This window comes from Rana temporaria, chromosome 3 (assembly GCF_905171775.1).
Source record: "Rana temporaria chromosome 3, aRanTem1.1, whole genome shotgun sequence".
Lineage (NCBI taxonomy): Eukaryota > Metazoa > Chordata > Amphibia > Anura > Ranidae > Rana > Rana temporaria.
Window position 1 is genome coordinate 463,319,769 of NC_053491.1, and position 26,566 is coordinate 463,346,334.

At 42.9% G+C, this 26,566-nt stretch overlaps 1 protein-coding gene across 1 annotated transcript in view; it reads right to left on the reverse strand.

Moving 5' to 3' along the window:
- LOC120933549 overlaps nt 1-10,142 on the reverse strand; it is a 61,602-nt gene extending 51,460 nt beyond the window's left edge. The window contains exon 1 of the mRNA XM_040346807.1: nt 9,939-10,142. Coding sequence (XP_040202741.1) covers nt 9,939-9,981 — 43 coding nt within the window. The 5' untranslated portion in view covers nt 9,982-10,142. The remainder of the gene's footprint in view (nt 1-9,938) is intronic.
- Between the last annotated feature and the right edge of the window lie 16,424 nt (nt 10,143-26,566).

Below are 26,566 nucleotides of genomic sequence, written 5' to 3' on the forward strand. Positions count from 1 at the left end.
ACTGTAGGGGGGTGGACTCACTAGGGGAAATGACTGATCGCTGTTCATACATTGTATGAACAGACGGTCAGGCATTTCTCCCCCTGACAGGACCGGGAGCTGTGTGTTTACACACACAGCTCCCGGTTCTCGCTCTGTAACGAGCGATCGCGGGTGCCTGGCGGTGATCACGACCGCCAGGCACGCGCGCGGGAGTCAGGAGCGCCTCCGGCGGCGCGCGCCCCTATTGTCTGCGGGGAGAGATGACGTATAGCTACGCGCTCTCGCCCAGCAGAGCCGACCTGCCGTCATATAACTGTGGCGGCTGGTCGGCAAGCAGTTAATGTGTAAAATAATAAATGTTTACCAGCACACCATGGTGTTAGTGTGTAAGTGGGGTGCAGCATGGAGTCAATAATTCACACAAGCAAGTGCAATAAACTTGTATTCGAGAAATGCAGCAAAAGTTCACAACAAACCCTTTGGGAAAGCCATCTAGACAGAATGACAATGTCTGTTGAGAGGGGACAGAATAAAGCCTGGCCATCTGGTCCCCAATCAGGAGGATATCCGGAAAAGATGACGTTTTACTCTCACACTACTCGTCGGGAACCTTTCCCTACTCTGTCCACTTGCCATAGCCCTGAAAACCTCAGGAACCAGGGCCTTAACCGCTTGCTGCACCCCGCACGCAGATATACGTCTGCAGCATAGCACGGGCAGGCAAAAGGACGTATATATACGTCCCCTTTAACTGGTTCCTAACCAGCTCCTGTACATTTACGTTGGCAGAAAGGGCACGGCTGTGCAAAGTGACGTATATATACGTCACTTTGAAATTCCCACTGTCTGCCAGTGTTCCGCGATCGGGTCACAGAGCTGCAGAACGGGGAGAGGCAAGTGTAAACATGATTCTCCCTGTTCTGCCTAGTGACACTGTCACTGATTGTCTGTTCCCTGTGAACAGCAATCAGTGACATTTCACATGTAGCCACGCCCCCTAACAGTTAGAATCCCTCCCTAGAACACACTTAACCTCTACAGCATCATCTAGTGGCTAACCCCTTCACTGCCAGTATCATTTTCACAGTAATCAGTGCATTTTTATAGCACTAATCGCTGTAAAAATGACAATGGTCCCAAAAATTTGTCAAAAGTGTCCGATGTGTCTGCCATAATGTCGCAGTCACAATAAAAAAAATCGCTGTTAGCCGCCATTACTAGTATAAAAAAAAAATATTAACAAAAATGCCATAAAACGACCCCCTATTTTGTAGACGCTATAACTTTTGTGCAAACCAATCAATATACGCGTATTGCAACTATTTTTACCAAAAATATGTAGAAGAATACGTATCGGCTTAAACTGAGGAAAAAAAATGTTTTTTTTTATAAATTTTTTGGAGATATTTATTATAGCAAAAAGTTAAAAATATAGAATTTTTCTCAAAATTGTCGCTCTATTTTTGTTTATAGCGCAAAAAATAAAAACTGAAGAGGTGATCAAACACCACCAAAAGAAAGCTCTATTTATAGGAAAAAAAGGATGTCCATTTTGTTTGGGAGCCACGTCGCACACCGCGCAATTGTCAGTTAAAGCGATGCAGTGCCAAATCGCAAAAAAAATTCTGGTCTTTGGCCAGTGAAATGGTCCGGGGGTGAAGTGGTTAAAAAGGCTCTGCCTGAGCCTGGATGGCTGCTTGAGTCACATGGGGTGGCAGCATCCAATAGGTTAGCCTCCCCAGTGACCCAAGAAACCATAGAGGAACCCGGTTTATCCTGATTTCCTCTCCAGCAAAAGGGCCAATGCGGGAGAATGCCACCTGCCGTGGAGAAAGTAGACTGCACCTGCCTACAAATTGGTCATCTTTAATTTTAACAGCTTGGTGGGCCAGAGTGTTTATTTACCAGTAGCACTACCCCCGAAGGAGCTGCTGGTTTGTTTTGGGTGGCATGTTTTCTCTATTCCTTCGCCGTCTAGGGTACAGGATGTGAGCTGAGAAACTTTAATGTCCACACTTCTTTTTCTGTGCTTTATTTACCAAACGTGGTAGAAGAATGAGAGTGGTAGTGAAGAGGTGGAAGGGTATAAGGTAGCAGTTTCAGGTGTATAACTTTTGATCAGAAACACTCCTGCTTCCAGCAATGTAGCCTTCGTCGCCACTCTAGCCAGAGCGGGTATTGTGCACCTGGATAGGCCTCTCTCACCAGCCTAGCAGCCAGGGTTTCACACGGAAACTTCAGTAAAGTCTCTGCCACAGACCTTCCCAAAGGTGGAGATATGTTCGGTCCAGAATCCTCTCAGCACAGGATTAAGCACCCGGATCTCTTCTTGAGCTAAATTCTTGAACTTGGAACTGACAGGCGACCTTCACTCAGCCTCTCAGTAATAGTGCGTCCTTCAATGAAGTTCAAGGCCTCTCCTGAGCGTACCAGCCTTCTGCTCTGTGTTCTCCAGAACAGGTTCTTCATTGGGCGGCTTCCTCCCTCTTGGACGGACAGCACAGGATCACTCTGCAAGCGTAGACTAGGGTGACCAGACATCCCCGGTTTCCAGGGACAGTCCCCTGATTGAGGACACTGTCCCCGGACCAAGTCTGTCCCTGGTTTTGTCCCCGGATTGGAATTGAACAGGGGCTGGGGCAAATTCAAAGACAGTCAGTGCAGAATTAACAAAAAAAAACATTCTGAATTACACACCCCTGCTCCACCACACCTACTAGCTTAGGGGGGTGCATTTTTTCCATTATCTGTGCCCCTTTCTAATGATCATGTGCTGGGCAGAACGGAGGGATCATTTCTTTAGTTTCGGGTGCATGCCCATTCAGCTCCACTCACATGTTCTTCTGCCTTGCCTCAAGTCCCGGCCAGGCGCCTGCCTGCTTATCTCCTTGCCTTCCCTGGCGGAGTGATCTTCTTTCGCTCCCCACCCAGTAGTAGCCGGGGGCCCGGAGAGTGAGACTTTTGAGGCGGGCGGCAGAAATGGCGGGCAGAGAGGCAGCTGAGCTCAGCTGACAGTGTCCAGCAGCAGGAACAGAGGGGAAGTGGATGCGATCGTGGGGCTGCCAGCACCTTCAAGGCTTCAACACAGGAGTGCTTTGGGGGTGTCTGTGAATAGACTTCATTGCACTGTGTCTGTCATTCTGGCATCATGGATGGTATCATAACTCACAGGCAGCGGGCACTCTATCATGGCTCTGTCACAGTGTGTCACATAACATGTCTGCTGGGTGCTAATTTTGGTAACTTATTGGTCATACGTATCAGCACCCAGAAGACATGTTATGTGACACACTGTGACAGCCAGCCAGAGCCATGATAGAGTGCCTGCTGCCTGTGAGTTATGATACCATCCATGATGCTGATGATGTTAACCAGTTGCTGATCACCTGATGGCAGATTTACTACTACAGGATGGCCGTGCTGTGCAGGATCACGTATATATGTGATCCTGCATTTTTGGGTATAGGAGCCAATCAGCGGCTCGGGCAGACTCGATGTCCACCGGTACCTGCTGATCATTATGTTGAAAGACAGAACTGTGGTCTGCCTATGTAATCAAGACAGATTGCCATTCTCTCCGTATGAAAGACATTGATCCTGTGTTCCTGCAAAGTAGGTACACTGATCTATGCCTTCCCTTAGTAAAATCACCTCCCCCACAGTGAAAAAACACTTGTTAGGCACACATTTAACCCTTTAATTGCCCTAGATGTTTTCCCCTTCCCAGACAGTGTCATTAGTACAATGACAGTGCATATTTTTAGCACTGATCACTGTATTAGTGTCACTGGTTCCCACAAAGTGTCATTAGTGTCCGATTTATCCACCGCAATATCGCAGTCCCGCTATGAGTCGCTGATCACCGCCATTACTAGTAAAAAAAAATGTCCCCGGATTTTATTTAAAAAATCTTGTCACCTTAGCGTAGACCCAGTCTGACTACCGGGCCTACCTGGTAAATCACAACTCAGGACCAACGTGGTCCCGGATCCAGGAACACTTAAGCACCCCCGGCCAGGAGGGCCAATCACGGGGGGTGGTGGGACGACAGACCAGGGCTCGACGACCCCGAACTAATGACGTCTGTCCCTTAAGTACTCTCCCCCAGCATGCACAGCGAAACAATCAACTCTCACTGATTGACTGCTGAGGAAGAACACCCAATACACCCTGACTTGACTGCTGCCATCTTTGGCCTGGAGTGGTACCAATACCCCAGACAACAATAGTGGGCACTCACAGCACAGCCATGGCTGGAACAGAGGCCCAAATTCGGCAAAATAACACAGTCAGAGGTAGTTAAACCTCTGACTACCCTCTAAATTGATGGCAGCGCCAGCTAGAAAGTAGCAGGCCGCTACACACCCTTTACTCATTTACATGGGGGGGGGGGGTTGGGGGTATTGCTGCCATCTAGGGGGCCCCCTGTTAAGATAGAAAACATGGGAGTAATTTGTTAACTCTTTCTTCAAATTGAGCAAGGTATTTCAGCAAAATATACATTGTTTTTTTTCCAAACAATTAAACTTTTAGTACATTGAGCTTGATAATAGATTGTCCACCCGTGGACGTTGATAAGCACAGTAAGGTGGTTCTGCCATTTTTTTTCTTTAGCAATGCAAATTTTATCATTGCCTGAATAGAAATAATTAGTCACAGCTCTTGCTATGAAAAGCATTCTATTTCAGCAATAACTTTACAGAACAATGATTACAATTTAATCAATGTAATCCGCCTGTGGTGGTGTCATCATTTACTCTTCCTCAATTAACTAGTGGCTGACTCAACAAGCTGGGGTTGGTTTACTAAAGAAGTAGACACTCACTTAAAGGCATAGTTCACCTTTACCAAAAATGTATTATGCATGTAAGGAGCATCTACGCAATCCATATCATAATCAATATAGGATGTATATGTAGCCAGGTACTGGTGGATCGGTCCCCTTTAAAACTTCTAAGACTGCTCATGTCGAATCACAGGCTTAGACATGCCTGTCTGTTGTCTCTCTATGGGTTACTATCCCCTTCCCTTCGTTGGGCAGCATGGTTATGGAGGAGGAGGAGGAGGTGCTGCTGAAGAGGACCATGGGAGATGTAGTACTGCTTTAGAGTGGTGGTGTTGCCCTAATGCTACACAGACTACAGTTTCCAGGAGGCCAAGGTACAAGAGGTAGGAGTGAAGGAATTTAGTGTACTGCCCAGGAAAGTTCAGGGTAGTTGGCAGCAGGATGTCAAAGAGAGTATAGACCTATGGGGTAGCATGTCCAGCCAACTGGGGTCTCTGTGTAGCAGGTTTTCGCCAGCAGTATGGGAACATTGCTGCATCTGGTCCCAGAACACTCAAGAGAAAGAAAGTGGATTTGCTGGTTATTAAGAGCATCACCAGCATTCCTTGTGCGGGTTTTCTGAAGCGCAGGACTGGTGAGGTTTTTTTTTAACCCATTGTCTACGCTGTATGGCATGAACTTAGTCTCTTAGCAGCCCATCATTGCCATACAATCTCTCTTTCTCTTGGTTCATGTCCACCACACATACCCTATCATAGACTGACATCTAAACCTCCACTTCGGATTATTCTACTCTTCTGAAGTGACTCTGTACTGGATTGTTTACCACCCTATCTTGATTACCTTGCTGTCCAATCGACCCCTGTAAAGCACACATGCACTCTGTTGTACTTTAAACTGAATGCAGGCTGCATCCTCTATTCTTCATCACTAGTACACCACCATTAAAGGACCCCAACATTAGCCGGCAGAAGAAACCATCCAGAGACTGCCCCTTCCATTATACTCAATTTGCCTAAATGTCACCATCTGTGAACTATTTGTGGTTGTTAGTCCCGGTAATATTCTGCAGGCAGTCTTGGACCTAGCATAGTCACCCCAGTGCAATATTGGGCATTATAGCTCTGGAGATTTATACTTTTCCACTGCCCTAGCAAAGGTGTAGACCTAGACACCATCTCTGATTACTGCACATGGTGATGCTGTATAAATCTATCTCTAAACGTGTTTAGTGCTCTATTCTGTTCTCTGTGCTGACCCGTTATATTCTATTTGTTCTGTTACTTAGTGTACAGTGGGGATCAAAAGTTTGGGCACCCCAGGTAAAAATTTGTATATATGTGCATAACGAAGCCAAGGAAAGATGGAAAAATCTCCAAAAGGCATCAAATTACAGATTAGACATTCTTATAATATGTAAAAAAAAAAAGTTAGATTTTATTTCCATCATTTACACTTTCAGAATTACAGAAAACAAAAAAATGGCGTCTGCAAAAGTTTGGGCACCCTGTAGAGTTAATATCTTGTACTGCCCCCTTTGGCAAGTATCACAGCTTGTAAACACTTTTTGTAGCCAGCCAAGAGTCTTTCAATTCTTGTTTGAGGTATCTTTGCCCATTCTTCCTTACAAAAGTCTTCTAGTTCTTTGAGATTTCTGGGCCGTCTGTCACGCACTGCTCTTTTAAGGTCTATCTATAGATTTTTAATTATGTTGAGGTCAGGAGATTGTGAAGGCCATGGCAAAACCTTCAGTTTACGCCTCTTGATGTAATCCCCCGTGGATTTTGAGGTGTGTTTAGGATCATTATCCATTTGTAGAAGCCATCCTCTCTTTAACTTCAGCTTTTTCACAGATGGCATCAAGTTACCATCCAAAATTTGCTGAAATTTTATTGAATCCATTTTTCCTTCTACCCGTGAAATGTTCCCTGTGCCACTGGCTGCAATACAACCCCAAAGCATGATTGATTCACCCCCATGCTTGACATCACCTGGTCTCCCCAGACGATGATTGAGAACAATCCATGACACTGGCAGATCTCAGCTTTGCAAAGGGGGCAGTGCATGCTATAAATTCTGCAGGGTGCCCAAACTTTTGCAGATGCCATTTTTTTGTTTTCTGTAATTTTGAAAGTGTAAATGATGGAAATAAAATCTAACTTTTTTTGACATATTATAAGAATGTCTAATCTGTAATTTGATGTCTTTTGGAGATTTTTCCATCTTTCCTTGGCTTCGTTATGCACATTAATACAAATTTTTACCTGGGGTGCCCAAACTTTCGATCCCCACTGTATATTAAAAGCTATAAGTCTATAGCCTTAATATATAAGGTTTACTCTTTAATTGTGTTATTGTCTATTTTCTAAAGACAGGGTTGGTGCTAAGCTTTAATGTGTAGTGGATAGTTCCATGGTAAAAACTTGAATTTTGTAAATTAAAAAAAAAAACATAACAAACATGGTATACTTACCTCCTCTGTACAGTTAGATTTGCACAGAGCAGTCCGAATCCTCCTCTTCTGGGGTCCCTCTTTGCTGCTCCTGGCCCCTCCCTCCTGTTGAATGCCCCAACAGTGAGCAGCTTCCTATGGGGGTACTCAAGCCGAATCAGGGCTCCCTGTGTCCATTAAGGCACGGAGCCCCGACCCGGCCCCTCTCTCCCCCGATTGGCTGACTGACTTTGATTGACAGTCATGGGAGCCAATGGCACTGTTACTGTGTCTCAGCTAGGAGGAGTGTCCCCCGGATGGCTTAGACATTCGTGGACATTGCTGGAGAGAGATGGGGCTCAGGTAAGTAATTGGGGGGGGGGGGGGGGGGCTGGGTAAGCTGCTATACACAGAAGGTTTTTTATCTTAATTCATACAATGCAATAAGATAAAAGAAATTCTGCCTTTACAATCCCTTTAACCTTTTTCTGACCGGCTCACTCTGATATGTGTCAGCAAAGTGGCACGTTCCCGCAAAACGATGTATGGGTACATCTTCCCCTTTAAGAGCCGCTGGATCGCTGTATAAATGTCAATGGCCATTACTTTTTTAAATCCACTTTATTTTTATTTATTTTCTTATTTCATACATAAATATGCCTATTCGGCATCCATTGCATTTCAATTGACATACATTATACTGCATTTGTACATTCCTATAACATTACAATGTACGTCTCTATATTTTTATATACAGCAGTCTTGTTATCATATAGTACTTTCCTTTTGTATACTCTCCTGGCTCGATGGCCCCTAACAGGTATATTAGGGGATCCAATGGGACTGGTACCTGTGCAACTCTAGTAATACACTGTGATACTTTCTCCCAGTACCTGTGAAGCTTTGGGCATCTCCAAATCAGGTGTATGAAATCCCCCTGCTGAACCTTACACTTTGGGCACATAGGAGTATCCATTTTCCCCCATCTGTGTAGTTGTGGCGCTGTTCTGTAGGCCCTGTGTAGGATAAAGAGTTGCGACAGTTTGTGCGACGCAGAGACAGATACCACCGGGACAGATTCAAGTGCCTTTTCCCAATGGTCTTCGTCTATCTCCCCAATGTCTTCCGCCCACTTCCCGCGACTTCTAAGGGAGGCATGGCTCTGAATTGTTGCTAACAGTCCCTCGTATATTTTGGTTATCAGTCCTCTCCGAGCTTCTGCTTGCAAAACCGCTGTCATCAAAGGTGACGGTGAAGTTACCACCAGTGATCATGTTTGTTGTTGTTTCTGTAGAGCGTGCCGGAGCTGGAGATACTGATAGAAGCCCCGTGGGGCTAATTGGTATTCTCTACACAGCTGTTCGTACGTTTTCAGTACCTCTCCCTCATACAGCTGTGAAAAGAACCAGATTCCCCTCTTCTTCCAGGAAGTAAAGCCTACTAAGTCCTGTAGTTCTACATATCTAGAATTGTTCCATATTGGAGTGAATGGTAACACCCCATCTGTTCCCAAAGTCTTCCGTAGTTCACCCCATACCTTTCTGAGAAGGATTCCTGTGGATGCTGCCTGTGGCATGCTGGGCACACCCATCTCAAGATGGGAGGCTGCCTTTAATGAGGGAGCAGTCCCATTTACCATATTTCTATTCGGGTCCTCTCTTTCTTCCCATCCATCCCGCCAGCTGTTGTATCTGAGATGCTAAAAGGTACATTTTGGGGTGAGGTACCGCCAATCCCCCCCTATCCTTTCCATATTGTAAAGTGGTTAAACTAATCCGGGCTACCTTTTTCTTCCATATCAACTCCCGCATCTGGGTATCAATTATTTTAAACCATTTATTCGATATCCATATCGGTGAATTATGGAAGATGTACAGGAGTTGTGGAGCCCATACCATTTTGATTAGGTTAGCTCTCCCTACCACTGATAGGGGGAGTTTGCACCAGCTGTCACATTTCTCTCTTTGCTTTGCCAGTAGTGGACCCAGGTTCAGCTAAAGATATTCAGCCGTATCCGGGGAAACCACCACACCCAGATAGCAAAACCTGCTTGCTATAGTAATCTGCTCTGCTCCTACAGGTAACTGTTCCCTCAATGGATCTATAGGCATTAATATTGATTTGGACCAATTTATATTAAACCCAGAGAAGCTTCCAAATTCTCCTATTATGCCCATTGCTATTCGCAGCGACGCTGTCGTGTCACCTAGATATATAAGTATATCATCTGCATATAAGGAAATTTTTTCTTATATGGCCATTACTAGTAAAATACAAAACACGATATACTGTATGCTACATACCCCATAGACGCACTATGAGCAGGACAATTACTGTATATAATATTACTTCAGACTGTATATATACTACATACCCCATAGACACAGCATGAGCAGTACCAGTACACTGTATATAATAAAACTACAGACTGTATATATACTACATACCCCATAGACACAGCATGAGCAATACCAGTACACTGTATATATTAATACTACAGACTGTATATATACTACATACCCCATAGACACAGCATGAACAGAACCAGTACACTGTATATAATAATACTACAGACTGTATATATACTACATACCCCATAGACACAGCATGAGTAGGACCAGTACACTGTATATAATAATACTACAGACTGTATATATACTACATACCCCATAGACACAGCATGAGTAGGACCAGTACACTGTATATAATAATACTACAGACTGTATATATACTACTTACCCCATAGACACAGCATGATCAGGAGCAGTATGAGGGAAATCATGATTTGTAACTAAACTGAGGACAAGCTTCACTGATTACAAGCCATACAAAGAGGAACGTACTGTATATTATTTAAATACCTTCAGCATGCACTGAAAGACTTTCATACCAGAAGACTTCCGCTTTTAGAGATAATCTCTCTGAAAAGTTATGTGAAGTGAAGCAATTATTGCAAATGTAACTGGTAGTAAGGAAATTGCGATATGTGACAGTGGCAATCTCAAAAATCAGTATGTTATGGATGCAGTCTCAAATCCAATTTTTTTTAACAAAGGAAAGTTTATTTAAACAACAAGTCAGCATTACAGAACAATGATCAAAAGACATACTACAAATCATACAACATTTTCAGTAATAATGTGTATCTAGTAGGGGACCTAGTTCCCCATCGTGTGTCATTCATCCCAGGAATAGCAGGACAAAACCTAGCAACAGGTGGTTTGGTTCACCAACATCGTCTTCCAATTTCCCATACCCTTGTATACAGTCAGAAGAAATTGAGGGGTGTATCAGCAGTGGAGGGGAGGGGGGTGAGGAAAGAAGAGGAAGGGGTTGAAACCAACAATGAGTAACCACATCAAACCAGTATATTAGGTTAGCTGTAGTCGTAATAACCACATACATCTATCCACCCGGACCAGACCTTGTCCAATTTTCCGGGGCATTGCCTGCTTTTGTATGTGAGTCTGTATAAGGGCAGGACGGAATTAACTGAAAGTTGCCAGGTGTCGAGCGTAGGTGGCTCTGCCGACTTCCATCTCAAGAGTATTTCCCTTCTAGCATAAAACAAAGAGAATGTTATACATAATAGTATATCGGTCTCCCTCTACCTCCTCCAAGTGGCTTAATAGTAAAGTCAAGGGGCCAGATCCTCAGAGCGAGTACGCCGGCGTATTTACTGATACGCCGGCGTACTTTCAAATTACCTGCGTCGTATCTTTAGTTTGAATCCTCAAACCAAGAAACGACGGCATCTGGGTTAGATCCGACAGGTATACGTCCTCGTACACCTTTCGGATCTAAGATGCAATACTTCGGCGTCCGCTGGGTGGCGTTCACGTCGTTTTCCGCATTGGGTATGCAAATTAGCTATTTACGTCGTCTCTAGTCGGCTTTTTCCGGCGTATAGTTAAAGCTGGTATTTTGCGGCGTATAGTTAGACTTGCCATGTTAAGTATGGCCGTCGTTCCCGCGTCGCAATTTGAATTTTTTTTTTTTTGCGTAAGTCGTCTGTGAATCGGAATGTACGTAAGTCCCGTCTAAGTTAAAAAAAATTATGTCCTAGCAACGTCATTTAGCGCAATGCACGCGGGGAAATTTCAGGACGGCGCATGCACAGTTCATTCGGCACGGGGACGCGCTTCATTTAAATGAAACCCGCCCCCTACCCGCCCAATTTGAAATCTGCCGCCAGAAATACACTACGCCGCCGTAACTTACGGCGCAAAATCTTTGAGGATTCGAAAGAACGCCAGGTAGGGTACGGTGGCGTAGCGTATCTCTGATACACTGCGCAATCTATTTCTATGTGGATCTGGCCCAAGGAGTCTAATTAAATCCTATTGCCACATACCTGTATGTCACCTAGAGTGGAGGCTACTACCTCCCAATAGGGTCGAAGCAAGGGGCAGGACCAGACCATATGCCAGAATGAGCCCATCTCCTGCCTACGCCTGGGGCACATTGGATTCCGCTGGGGGTACATTCGGACCCGTCTCTGCAGAGTGCAGTAATGTAAGATACCTTTGGTAGGTAGTGTCCAAAGTGGAGCTTGTGTGCTGAGGCTTCAGGCAAAAATGTAGTCAGACAGGTCAGATCGGCAACAGATCAGGCAGATCGGTACACGATCGAAATCCAGAGAGTGGTCAGGCAGTCAGAGGTCTTGCACGAGCTGGCGGTGAAGTACAAAATGCTAGAGAGTAGTCAGGAATTCAGGTAGAAGTTCATACACAGTAATCAAAGTCACAAAGCTATCACAACACCCAGGGAGCTAGTCCACACAAACGGTCACTGAGCAACAGGAAGTGCTGCTATTTATGGGCTGCTTTTATTGTAAATTTCCACAGCTGGCAGCAGGTGGGGCTAGTGAGTCCAAGGTAATACATCAAACTGAGAGAACATTGTCATAACTCCAGAGCTCCTCCGTGGCACAACAAGTAAGACTGCAGCTGTGGGACCAGGAACATCCTGGGTCGAATACACCCAGGTACATGACAAGTAATCCCTGTGTAAGAACTTAAGCTGAATAAACCTGTCCCTTTGCAGCTATCATAGAGGTAATAAAGGTAGAGATGCACTCCTCGTCACCCAGAGTCTGTATGTTTGACCTAAATTTGTCTAAAGTCCAGGTCGGTTTAGAGTCGTAGGCTAGCGTCAGGTAAAAGTACAGAGAGGAAAGAGGTTTTCCAATCACCCCAGAGGTCAAAAGGCGCTCGACAGAGTCTAACTCCAGAGTTATTGTGTCAGGAAATTGGGCCCCATAATCATGTGTCAGCTGCCAGTGGCAAAACTCTAAGGAGCCAGGTATGGAGTTTAGCCTTTCTTAACTCCTGAAATGTCATAAGTTTACCAGCTTTCGTTATCTGCTTCAACGTGGTGATCCCCCTTCTTAGCCGATACTGCTGAATCTGGGATATTAGTGAAATGAGGTAACATCGGATTCCCCCAGAGTGGAATATGAAGGGACACGTGGGAGGGTTTCCTACAGACTACTCTAGCATCTTGCCAGGCCCTTATCATTGTCTTCATAGGGGTTGTCACTGAGCGACTGGCCCTGGCCCCCTGGAACACCAGATTGCTTGCAGACAGACTGGCTGCCCATTCTGTTCCCTCCCCTGCTTTCCTATTGGCAGGGGGAGGAAACCAAAGAAGCTTTAAGAGTACTTAAGCAATGCTTCTTGGGACATGTAGTCCCCATCACCAAATGGCACCATAGTCTTCTATGGGGACAGGGCTGCACACCCCAGCATGCGTTTAGGGAAAAGAGGGAGTAAGAGACAAAGAGGCTCCCTGGGAGTTTGGCAGATACCACGAGGCAAGGGAGAAAACCATACCCAGGGGAGAGGTGCTGCCTTCACGGGTCGGTGTGCCATTCCTCCCACGTATCCAAGGTTGGTCGGAGATATCCTGTCTGAAAGGGGGTTCCCAGGTACATTCTATACAGACTGCGTTAAATGTTCTGGTTGTGAGGTAGCCAATCAGGCTATCTGAAGACCCTGCCTATTCCAGGACACTTTGTTTGTGCCTTGGCCGCAGGATTGGTGAGCAGGCACTTGCCCATTTACAAAGATACAGAGACACTGAACGTTGCCTATTTTGTCTACATCTGTAGGGCCTGAGTCACACTTACACCCTGTTAAGCAGTCACAGTGTTCACCTTGCTACCCGAATACTATGGCGATACGTTTGGCATCCGCCCAGTGGGTTGGATTGGATGACATTCGGATAGAAATGGACATGCAGTCCGCTCTGCACAGAATAGCGGACAGGACCTGTCCTCCGCCTGCTCAGCAGGGATCCACGGAGAGATCCCACACTGAGCAGGAGGATAAAAATTTAAAACCATTTATTGTTTTCCTTCTACTTCACAATTATGTGCCACTTTGTGTTGGTCTATCCCAAAAAATACCAATAAAATACATTTAGAATTTTTGTTGTAACATGACAAAATGTGGAAAATTTCAAGGCACCGTATACCTATATAGTAGTAAAATACATTTGGTTAAACATGAAAAGTACCTAACCTGCTTTGCCTGGTCTATGGTTCCTGTGCAGTGTCCAACATGCTCCAGAGTAAGGGCCGGATTCTCGTAGCACTTATGCCGACGTATCTACAGATACGCCGTGTAAGTGTAAATGTGCGCCGTCGTATCTATGAGCCGTGCCCATAGAACTAGATACGCCTGAAAATAGGCTTCCTCCGACCGACGTAACTTTCCTACGCCGGCGTATCTTGGGCGCATATTTACGCTGGCCGCCTCATTGCAAATATGCAAATGAGTGAGATAAGCCGATTCACGAACGTACTTGCGCCCGGTGCATTCATATACACGGTTTACGTAAGTCGTACGTCCGGCGTAAAGTTAAGCCTCATAAAGCAGGTGTAAGTCATGTTAAGGTATGGACCGTCGTATTTTACATAATTTACGTAGTAGTACGAGAATAGGGCTGGGCGTAGGTTACGTTCACGTCGTAGGCATTGAGCCGTCGTATCTTAGGGAGTATATTCCACGTGATTCTGAGAATGCGCACTGGGATACGTCCACGGGACGGCGCATGCGCCGTTCGTTCAGCCTATCATTTTCATGGGGTCACGCTTCATTTAAATGGATCACGCCCACTTCCACCTACTTTGAATTAGGCCGGCTTACGCCTACAATTTTACGTTACGCCGGCACAACGTTGGGAGCAAGTGCTTTGTGAATACTGTGCTTGCCTCTCTGTGTTACATCGGCGTAGCGCATATGAGATGCGCTACGCCGGCAGAAATATGCGCCGATTTATCTGATTCCGGCCCAGCCCCATCTGCTAATTGCAGCAGCCTTTCTTTGACCCTCCCTTACAGAAAAAACCAACCAAAGGGGCTGAGGGGTGATGAGGTATTTTATTAGACAATGGCCTATAGGCCAGTTTTTCTAAATGCATCAATATTTCTAAATGAACATGCTTGTCTGACAACCAATATATTATTGCACAGAATTAAATCACAATTTGATGGATTTCAAGTAATATGGATCTAATGTATGGCTTCTTCAGAAGAGGTATTATGTCCCAAAAGCTTTCTGTCTCTTATAATATAAGGTTGTTTGATATCTTACTGATCATTGTTTTGTTTTTTTACATTCAGGCAAATGTTTGTTATAAATTTTTTTTTTTTTAATCATAGCCGAGATTATGAAATAGATGTTTCTATGAACAGGGAAATAAATGTAGTCGCCTTTTAGCTAGACAACTTAAAAAACAACAAGATTCCAGACATGTTCATAATTTAACTATACAAAATAAAAAAATTGTAGAAACGCAGGCAATTGCGGCAGAATTCCATAAATTCTATGAGAATTTATATAATATTCAACAGGAATCGGCAAGCACCACTAATGAATTCCGAGTGGGGGAGATTAGGGAATATATTGCGGACTCAGAGTTACCTTCACTGCCATCTAAAGCCACGGAGATGATAAACAGGCCGATTACAGTAGGAGAAGTGCATGGAGTAATAGCAAATTTGACAATAGGAAAAAGCCCAGGGCCAGATGGCTTTACGAATTTATATTATAAAAAAAATTCTGAAAACCTGGGTGCCCCAATATGTGATTACTTCAATTCGATTAACATTCTGAATCCACTTCCTCCAGAAGCACTATTGGCACACATTACAGTCCTCCCAAAACCAGGAAAAGATCCCCAACATTGTGCTAATTATAGACCAATTTCTCTGTTAAATTCTGATACGAAGTTATTATCAAAAATTGTGGCACTTAGACTACAGGATCATTTAGTGAAGCTAGTTCACCCTGATCAAACAGGCTTTATGAAGGGCCGTGAAGCTAGAGACAACACCATAAGAGCATTAAATGTCCTCCATTGGATGCAATACGGTCCGGACAAAGCCCCCAGAATAATATTATCTATGGATGCCGAAAAAGCTTTCGACCGGGTCAGCTGGATGTTTATGACTGAGGTTTTGAGGTGGATGAAAGTGGGAGAGCGTGTGATGGGTTGGGTGCTGGCGTTGTACGCGTCCCCGAGAGCAAGAGTAAAGGTGAATGGCACTTTGTCAGACTATTTCCAAATATACAATGGTACGAGACAAGGGTGTCCCTTGTCTCCCTTATTATTTGCAATGATATTGGAACCCTTTCTCTGCAAAATAAGAAGAAATAACGGAATACAGGGAACGTGTATTGGGCCGGATGAACATAAGGTCTCGGCATATTGTATTGTACATGATGACGTTAAGGCTTCTACAAAGTGGAACTGCGTGTAGGAAAGTGCGTATGGTTTAGTGAGCCAGTAGCTGGCCAAGGCTGGGGAAAGGGTTACATGTTTCTAACCCAGTTCCTGGGCTTTTGGTCCTAGACAGCCGCATGTGCTATAAAATGGAATTCCGGTGGGTCCAGTGAATTGCAGCATCATATTTGAGAGCAGTCGTTGAAACCAGGTTTTCGGAAGACATCTAAGCCACAGATTCTCAACTAATCGAGGTATGCCTGTGCCACTACAGCATTCTAGTCTAGTCTGGATTAGGGAGAGGCATTTGTTCATATTGAACTGTTATGCTGCATCTATCCAGTAAAGTTACATTAACCGTTCTAAGCCTAGTCTGAAGTTATTCAAAGGGGTGCATGTGGGTTCTGGCATATCCAAAAGAATGAGGGTCTTTAACGGCACTACGGGGTATGAAATTACATTGCTACATAAGGGTTAACTCGGCAAGACAAGAAGAGGAGTATAGTTTCTGAGAGTAACCAAGTACAACTTCAAGACACAGAGCAACCAGTCATTAGGTGTGGTACCTGGTAAAGTGACAGGTTTTCTGTTAACGAGGGGGTCAATGTTCTGGCTCCCTTCCTAGTGGTTGGTATCCAATAGAAACCTGATCCAAACTCTTGTTACAGAGATCTATGGCTTGGTCACGAGGTATGAGAAGGGAAGCGTTAAAGTGAAGAGGTACACGGTAGGTGCTTGACGGGACCCCATTCTGTTGCTAGGAGTGAGGTAACAGAGGTATGCTGGACTGGTGGAGTGGGCACAGAATCAGAAAATCCCTTGTAATGCAAACATACAAGTTACAGTGTGTAGTGACGTGGGACAACACTTTTCAAAGGAACTTTGGGCCTGATCCACAAAAGGTATACGCCGGCGTATCTACTGATACGCCGTCGTATCCCTGTTTCTATCTATGGAACTGATCCACAGAATCAGTTTCTCATAGATAGGCAGAAGATCCGACATGTGTAAGGGACTTACACTTTCGGATCTTAGGATGCAGTACCGCAGCCGCCGCTGGGGGCATTTCTCGTTGAAATCCAGCGTCGGGTATGCAAATTAGCACTTACGGAGATCCACAAAGCTTTTACGCTTTGTTTTTTCTCCGTAAGTATTAGTTTGCCGTCGCAAAATTAGGGCTGCTTTTACAAAGTGTAAAGTTAGTACACCATGTAAAAGTAGACCCTTCTTTCCCGCGACGCTGTCAAATTTTTTTTAATTTTTTTTTTCCCGCCACATCTCTTTTTTTTCCCGACGCAACTTTTTTTACCCGGCGCGATTCACAAAACTCGGCGTAATGTAATTTCGCACAATGCACGTCGGGAAAATCGTGTCGGGAGCATGCGCAGTACGTCTGGCGCGGGAGCGCGCCTAATTTAAATGGGACTCGCCCCATTAGATTGCCTTGCGCTGCACGGATTTAAGTTACACCGCAGAAAATTTCTAGGTAAGTGCTTTGTGGATCGGGCACTTAGGTAGAAATTTTCCGGCGGTGTAACTTAAATCCGAATATTTAAGTTACACCCGCTGGCTGTGGATCTGGCCCCTTGTACTTTAATTTCCTCACACAGTGAAGGATCATCTCTAAGTCGGGGGAATTGCCTAAATGTTCTCCACATGATCACAGTCTCTGCCTGGTCTTGAGCATTCATGAGCGTGCACTACACGAGAGGTGCCCCCACGTGCATGCCCCCCAACATGTGGGCAGAGAGTGCAGGAGCCAGCTTGGGGGAGGAAATAGGTAAGTGATTGACAAGAGGCTCTAACACCATAAACATAACGGGCAACTAACCCTTCCAGTGGGAGGGGGTACTGCAAAGGTGGATTATTTTGTTAAAATGTTCTTTTATTTAATTTAAATCACACAGAAAACAGAAAAAAGAGGCACAGACATTACAGGTATCTACCAATAACCTTATCAGAGGTTCAGTTCATATCATCTCTTCAACATATAACCTCACCTCTGCCACAGTCTCATATTTCTTCATATTATTGACCGTCATTGGGCCTCCCTTATTCGTCTTACTCCCCTTCCTCATCCTTAAATTTACCATATACACACCTTTAGACTAGGGCTGTGGAAATGAACTATTAATTCATCGATTAATCTTACATTTTTTTGATCAATCAAAATTATTTTGATTGGTACTCACCTCTGCGCCGGCTTCCGGGCCTTCAGGGAGTTCCGTTGGAGATCCGGTGATGTCACGGACACTGGCGGGGCTTACTGTATCCATCTGAAGGGCTCCTTTGCTGTGCCTTCATATCTGCATGCCGGCGGGACCTTACTATCTGCCACACGCAAGGGCTGTTACACTTCCCTCTATCAACCTGGGATTCTACAACCATCCACTGGGAGTTGTGATAGTTCCCTTCATGGGACATCTTTTATGACTGCTTTTGTTACCGTTTGGTATTACTCGCACCATTTTTACAGTTTATGCAGCTACATCGATTTTACCTCAGTGCTATATTTATTTTGTTACCTACTTGAAGACTATAAAAGTTTTAATGCTATTCCAATCGAGTGCTGCCTTTGTGTGTTTTTTGTATCCTGCTATCCATTTTTCCCGTGGTTGGCAGTTGCATTGGGATTCAGCCTGCAAGGAGGAGATCAGCTAAAAGTAGTTGGACCTGTATGTGCGTTATAATTGATCGAAATTAGTCGATTAATCGATAAAAAAAATCGATTAATCGAACACAAAAATTTTGATCAGTAACAGCCCTACTTTACACATTTAGATATCTAGTCCCCCACCCCTCAAGGCCTCCTCTTGTCCTCGAGCCGGGAGGAGAAACTTTCTATCCCTCTCTTAATCTATCTCATTCTGTTTCAGTTGATCTTTTTACGCCCACACCCCCCTCCCCACAAAAACCCCATAAAAAAAGAAATACCCAGCAACCGCTCCCTCTCCCCCGCGCCCCCCAGTTCCTCCTCCTCCTCTATTCAGATTACGTCTATCAGAGTTTTCCCCTCCTCTGTGTATTTAAAGTGATTCCATTCCGCCCACGTCTCCATATAGCAAAGGTGGATTATTTCATGTTCTAGGAGTTTGGCTTTAAATTCAACCTAATTGAAGAAGCAACTCCCTCTTGAGAAAAGGGCTAGGCCATGCCACTATGTAAGTCTAGGTAAAATACACACATGATTTACACTAAGGCAGAGTGCAAAGCTCCAGAATATTATATTATTATCATATATATATATATATATATATATATATATATATATATATATATATATATATATATATATTTTAGTCTTATTTATCACGTTTTTCAAAAACAATAACAATAAACAGTAACAGCCAACTCCCAAACGGGCCACACAGAATAGTACAACCTACACTTCTTCAGCATTTGGCTCATTGTACAACCCAAAGACCCATACCAAGGAGTAAAGGAACAAGAGTACGGACCCCCATGTACAGAATAGAGAACTCCCAATGCGAGAGTAAATACTAACTAACCAATATACACCCCCATCTTTCAATATATCAGTACCATTGACATGCATATTGATGTATAAGCCCACTGTTACCCCAATGGTAAGAACAGGCAGATGTCCCACACCTCCAAATCAGTATCCACCCATATTGTAGGTTACAACATATTTTTGTCACAAAAATAGCCACTTAATCAGACAACGTGGATGCACTATTCATCCAACATCCCCACACCTTATTGAACCTATGTGGTAAACCTCTGCTGGTGTAAGTAGCCTTGTATAGGGAGGGGAGCCTTGTTAGCAAGAGTCTTCCATGCTGAAATAGATGGAGGGGCAGACATTTTCCATGAAAGCACTATTAGTTTCCTGGTGTAATAAAGCAGAAGTGTCAACAAAGTACGTTTCACTCTTCTTGGAGCTAGGACGTCAACTTGTCCTAAGAGACACACCTCCACCGTTGGCTGTAAATGAATAGCAGTAATCTCCTCTAAAAATAACCCCCCCCCCACTAAAAATCTTGGATAGCCATACAATTCCAAATTATATGTGTAAGAAATCTGCGGTGGATGAAGTGCACTGTTCTTGGCCCTCCAATGGTGCAAATGCCAACCTATAATGGAGCCACTTGTGCTTTTTCTTCTTGATACCTTCAAGGCGTCTCTCCATGTATGCATTCAGTATCTCTACAGTAGCTTCTTATTTGAAATCTGTTTGTCTTTATGCCTCTTTTTCCAAAATTCTCTGTTCAAGTGTTTCTGAACATAAAAACATAGGGGCATGCTTTTATGGGTATTCCAACAAATGGGGCATAGTTTTGAGATAGTGGGTGGGTAAAAGTTGGTTTGTCCCTAGATATCATTTTGAAAATCTCTAACTTTAGAGTACATAGCTCTGCAGGAGTTTTTTACTTTCATAGAGAGTTAAGGCAAAGCATTATACCATAGGTAAAATACAGATTCACTTTCATATATGTAGAACTGTTAGAGCGGGGCTGCAAACAATGTTGCATGCTCATCCTGCTTTTTAGTATTGGTAAAATGGACTAGAGGAGACGGGGACTTCCTCTCTAGAAAGATTTTTGGAAAGCTAAAAAAAAGACCCTAGAGTTCAGCAACACGAAAAATCCCCAGTCTAGTTCTTTTTTTATTTTTTACTTCTTTTTCACATCTGCGTAGACAACATCTGTATCAGGATCCGGTGACTTCTCCGTCTTTTTCAGTGTAGAAGACGATGAGTGGTTGACAGTAGCGTATACCAAATGTTCACCCTGTTGGGGTATCTAAATAAAAAGTATAGGTTAAAATATTTAAAGCCAGGCAATACATGTATTTTTCTGTGTTTTATTGAACTGCACCAGGTTTTGGGCCACCACAACTTGTTAACCTCCCTGGCGGTATGATTCTGTCTGGAATTACGTACCAAAAGCGGTACATTTATTTTGCAAGGAAATTTGGCGTTTTATACTGTAGGCCTGTAATTTTTAGAAATAACTCACTTAAATCTGGCCAAGCAAGAGTCTTGTAGGCATCCCGGGTATGATTTTTTTTTTTAACAAAATTATAAATTATAATATAATAAATAATTATAAATAATTATAACAAATAATAATATAATTATAATAAAAATTATTCAATAATGTAATCAACTCAAAATCACTGAAATGTGCTCAGTTGCAGAATTGTCGCTGTCATTATTATTATTTTTTTATGACGAATTTCCCCACAAATCGCTATCACACAATTCTGCAAGTGATTATAATTTATTATCGCTGTTTTCTAGCTGATCTAAAACCATTTTTGACATAAAGGGACACTTTTGGACAATCTACAGTTTTTAGACAGAAATTACATTTTTTATTTTTATAAAAGTACATGTAGGGCACTGGGCAGACCACTAGGCACAAGGGGGGTGTGTATTTTTTACATACAGTACTGTAATCTATAAGATTACAGTATACTGTATGTAAAGTGTTTGTTTACTTTTTTGAATTTGGCGCCGTTCTCCGCTCCCGTGCGTCGTAACGTCGCAGGGAACGGAGATCGGCGGCACGCGGGGACTGTGAATCGAGCGAGGAGGTCCCGCTCGCTCACACAGCGGGGTGGCATCGCTGGATCCAGGGACAAGGTAAGTAACTTGCCTGTGGATCCAGCAAAAGGTAAGCCGCGCCGCTGCACGTCCACCCCGAGCGTGACTCAGGGATACCGATTTTAGCATTGAAAACCAACCCCGAGTCACGCTCGGGTTTACTGCCAGGGAGGTTAATATATAAAAAAAAATTCCCTCTCTTCCCCCCCAACCTCCTGTTTAGTACTAGTTAGTTCAGCCCTAGCTAGACCTTTTATGTTCCTTTTATGCTCCTTCAGTAATGCCCCATACACATGACCGGTTTTCCAGACGAAAAAAAAACGATGGTTTTCCTGACGGAATTCTTCTCAAGCCTGCCTTCCATACACACGGTCACACAAAAGTCCGGTGAACTTTTGTCTGCCAAGAATGCGGTGACGTAAAAGACTACGATGAGCTGACAAAATGAAGTTCATGCATGTTTTTTTCCCGTCAGAAAAGCATACAAACAAACGGTTTTCCCGCTAGTATTTTTTCCTGGTGGGAAAAAAGAGATCCTGCTCTTTTTTTTTTCCGGAAGTTTTCCCGTTGGAAAAACTGCCATGGAGCATACACACAGTCGGAATTCCCGGCAAAAAGCTCTCATCACAGTTTTTCTGATGGGAAAACCGGTCATGTGTATGAGGCATAAGTGTTAGTACTTTGCAGAGACAGGGTTTAAGAAGGTAATTGTCTTTATATGCTTCAAAAGACTGGGAAAACATCCTCTAAAGATGTATTGGGGGTACTATACAAGTAAATAGAGTATTTCAAGTACATCTAAAATATATATAAATAATTTTATATAGAGAAGAGAATGGTTAAAACCCTTTTCAATGGGGTAGCAGTAGGTGCTGCAGATCGGGATGAAGAGAGGGAGTCTTTTCAAAACCATATATGCCTAACTCAGTCTTCCTCAGGGTTCTAGCCATTGCTTAAATTAACCTTGTGTGCCTAACGCAGTCTTCCTCAGGGTACTAGCTAGTTCTAACATTACCCTGAATAAAGAAGGGAATGATTAAAACCCCCTTTCATTTTTTTTTGTTTTTTTGCCATATGTGTGCCATGGGGAGCATTTCATTCACTTCCTCTTCTGTTCCTTTAGAATAGATCATGGATCTCTAAATGGTGGACCGCAGTGTGGACCCAGACCAAGTGACAGTCCTGCCACTGTCATCTTCTCAGCAGGCGGGGGCAGGAGGTGCTGCAGACCGGATGAAGAATGGGAGTCTTTTTAAATTAACAAACTAACAAATTAACAAGTGGGTAATCACCCGCTTGTTAACATATTAAGTTGGGTAGCTCCTGTCCTCTGTTCTGTTCTGCAGCTCCTCCGGCCCCCGCCTGCTGTGAGGATGACATTGGTGACCGGGCAATAGACTCGGGAGAGCTCACACAGCTGGCAGTGCATCTACCCTGCTGAAGATATGACAGTGCAAGGGAGGCTTACAGTAAAAGGAGCACTGTGATGTGGAGGGGCAGCATTGTGATGTAAGGGGCACTGTGACATAAAGAGGCACTGTGTTATAAAGGGGCATTGTACCAAGGGGCACAGCTGTGATGTAAGGGGCACTGTCCTATAAAAAGGCACTGTAATGTGAAGTGTACCACAATGTAAAGGGGCACTCCAATGTAAAGGGAACTGTGATGTAAAGGGGGACTAGGGACCAGTGGTGTCCATAAGGGGCGCCCCCCCCCCCCCCCAAAGTTTTGCCCAATAGGAAAGCTAATCATGGAAGGATTTATTTTTAAATAAATGATAATATGACTAACATTTTTTAACATCTTAAAGTTAAAAAATAAAATAAAAATAGCTTGTTCTATGTGTGTGAAGGAAACTGTGTGTGCGGGCCGCCGGACTAATAGAAATTTTTTTAACAAGCTCATGGTTAGAGTCTGAGGCTCTAATTGGTTTGTTTTACGTTGTCCACGGAGCACTGCACCCCGGAACCCTCCCACTTTTGATTTTTGTGAATCAAAATTTGCCATCTCGTCACTTCCGTTTTTTGGCTTCTCGTCCCAGCCAATCAGGAGGTTGATGATTAGAAACACAGAAGCCGCCGGGTAACAAGGGAACCTTGACAGCTCAAGCTGGAGGCTTTGTTTGCAGGTAAGAACCTGGAGGGCTTTGTTTTTGCCCCCCATTTTTTTTTATCGCTAGCCGCCACTCATAGGGGACATTGGTGTAAAGGGGGAACTGTGATGTTGAGGGGTTGTAGTGTGAATTGGGGGGGAGATTGAGGATACTGATGTAAAGAGGGGACTGTGGTGTAAAGGGTGCTATGATGTGAAGGTTAGGCTAAAGACACTGATGCATGGGGGAGGGGCTGTGATGTGTTCTAGTGCAAACATGAAATTTGGACCTCTGCCAAAAGATATATTTTCTGACTGGACCTCCGTACATTTTTAATCAAGACCCCTGTTTTAGATACTTGTGACCAGAACATGTGTTACCATTGGAGTTCTTTTTCTCCTTTCCTGTTCTGTGGACAGTTCAAATTCTTCCACATTCTGTAAAGAAAAAAAAAATTGACTAAAAGGTAAATTCTAAAGTTTAACTTCAGTCGCTATTTTTTTATTGAAATGAGAAGTCTGATCATTGGAGGAGAGCAGACTGAGTTCCCAGCACAGCTAGATAATTGACCATGCTATGCTTTCATGCCTAGTGTGGTCAGTTTTTCATAGGAAAGCAGAGGGACTAGCAGAAACACACAAAGGAAGCGATCAATCAAGTGCAAGGTACAGCAGGTGCATATCAGAAACATGAAAAGTTGGGTTTACAGTCTTCCTTGGGGTTTAGAAATTCGAAAATTCTGAATTTTTAAGTTCAGAAATTCGAAAATGTGGAATTCGGAAATCAGAAAATTCGGAATTCGGAAATTCGAAAATCCAAAATTTTAGGATTTTCTTTTTTCTAAATCATCGAATTCTGGATTTTCTAATTTTCTAATTTCCAAATGTTCAAATTCCGAATTTTCGAATTTTGCCATTTTGATAGAATTTTAGAATTTTTGGATTTTGAATTATTACATTTTCAAGTTTTCAAATTTCCGCTTTTCGAATTTTAGAATGTAACGAATACAAATTCATGGAAAGTTACAAATTATCCGAAATAACAAATGCTGCATCTAAACAAATGGAATGGAACAAATTACTGTAATAAAAAATAATAATAATAATAAAAAAGTTTTTATTATTATTTATTATTATTAGATCGTTACATTCCATTTGTTAGATACAGCATTCAATATTTTGGTTAATTCGTAAATTCGGATAAATTAATATTCGTTATGTTCTCTGACAACCAAATTTAAAAAGTAAATTCCAATAACTATAAATTAATAGTTAGTAATAGTTAAAGGGGTTGTAAAGGTTTGTGTTTTTTCACTTAATGCATCCTATGCATTAAGGTGACAAATACCTAACAAAGACGGCCCCCCAGACCCCCGTTTTACTTACCCAAGCCCGTTCACCTGCTGTGCATGTGTCCGGCGTCCTCTTCTGCACGGAGTCTGGCCGTTGATTGGCTAGATTGGATAGATTGATAATCACATCCAATGAAGCGGTGCACCGGGGGGCGGGCCCGAGTGATACAGTCGGCGGCTATAGCCGGTGGAGCGTGCCTGCAAGCTATCCCCCTTTGGAGAGCGCTTCCCATGAAGGGGGTTAGCGCTTGCGCGGAGGAGCCAAGACAGCCACCGAGGGACCCCAGAAAACGAACTGCACAGTGGAGGTAAGTATAACATGTTCGTTATTTAAAAAAAAAAAACGAAACCTTATAACCCCTTTAAGTTATTATTAGTTCGTTATTATTTCAGATTATCGGGTTTTTGAATTTTCGGATTTTCATTCTTTAGAATTTTTAGATTTTCATTTTTATTTATGGATTTTCAAATTTAAAAATTTAAACATTTCTGAAATTTCAAATTTTACATTTTCTAATTTCCAAAATGTTTAATTTTCTAATTTCCGAAATTTTGAATTTTCTAATTTCCGAAATTTTTACATTTTCCAACTTCGAATTTCTCAAAAAAATTTTTTTGAATTTCCGAAATTTAGAATCTTTTACATTTTTGAATTTTAAAATTTCAGAATTTCCAAAATTTTTAATTTTCGAAAATTCAAAATTTCGGTAAAATCCAAAAATTCAGAAATTCAGAAATTTTGGAATTAACAAATTTGTCCAAATTCGTTAAAAAAAACAAATTCAGAACTAAACAAATTGCATGTGTCTATTGTTAATCACACCCCATTGTAGCTCGCATATCGCACTGTGAACTGACAGTTCAGACATGGATCGGATCGCATGGGTGTGAACACCCATGCAATCAGATTCTGGTGCGGACCAAAAAAAAGGGTCCTGTGTGAGTTTAGTGTGAATGCAATGCGATTCAGCCATACTATCTTGCTTACGTTCGAATGGAACATCGGGCTCATCCCTAATTTCTAATAACATGTTCCTATTGATACAAAAAGTAGCACTTAGAAGTATAGTAGAAATACACATATTCTTTGGCTTTTGAGTACATTTAATTAAACATTTGACCTACTTTTTCATCCTCTGTCGTCTTCCCTGTAGTTGCAGAAAAAGTGTCCCTAATAAACAAAGGTAATTAGTGGTAGTTGGATAGATATTCATACATTTGTATTGAAGATAGATAGATAGATAGATAGATAGATAGATAGATAGATAGATAGATAGATAGATAGATAGACAGACAGACAGACAGACAGACAGATAGATAGATAGATAGATAATATAAATATTACAATATAATGGATAGACATACCTAGAGTTAGGCGGTGTGTTACCTATATGAGGAAACAACAATAATTACAGTTATATACTATTTAACCACTTCAACTCTGGAAGGTTTTACCTCCTTCACGACCAGTAAGTTTTTTTTCGCTATGCAGCACTGTGCTACTTTAACTGGTAATTGGTTGATCATGCAACGCTGCCTGTACCCAAATCAAATTTATATAATATTTTTTTTTTTTTTACACAAATAGAGCTTTATTTTGGTGTTATTTGATCACCTTGGTG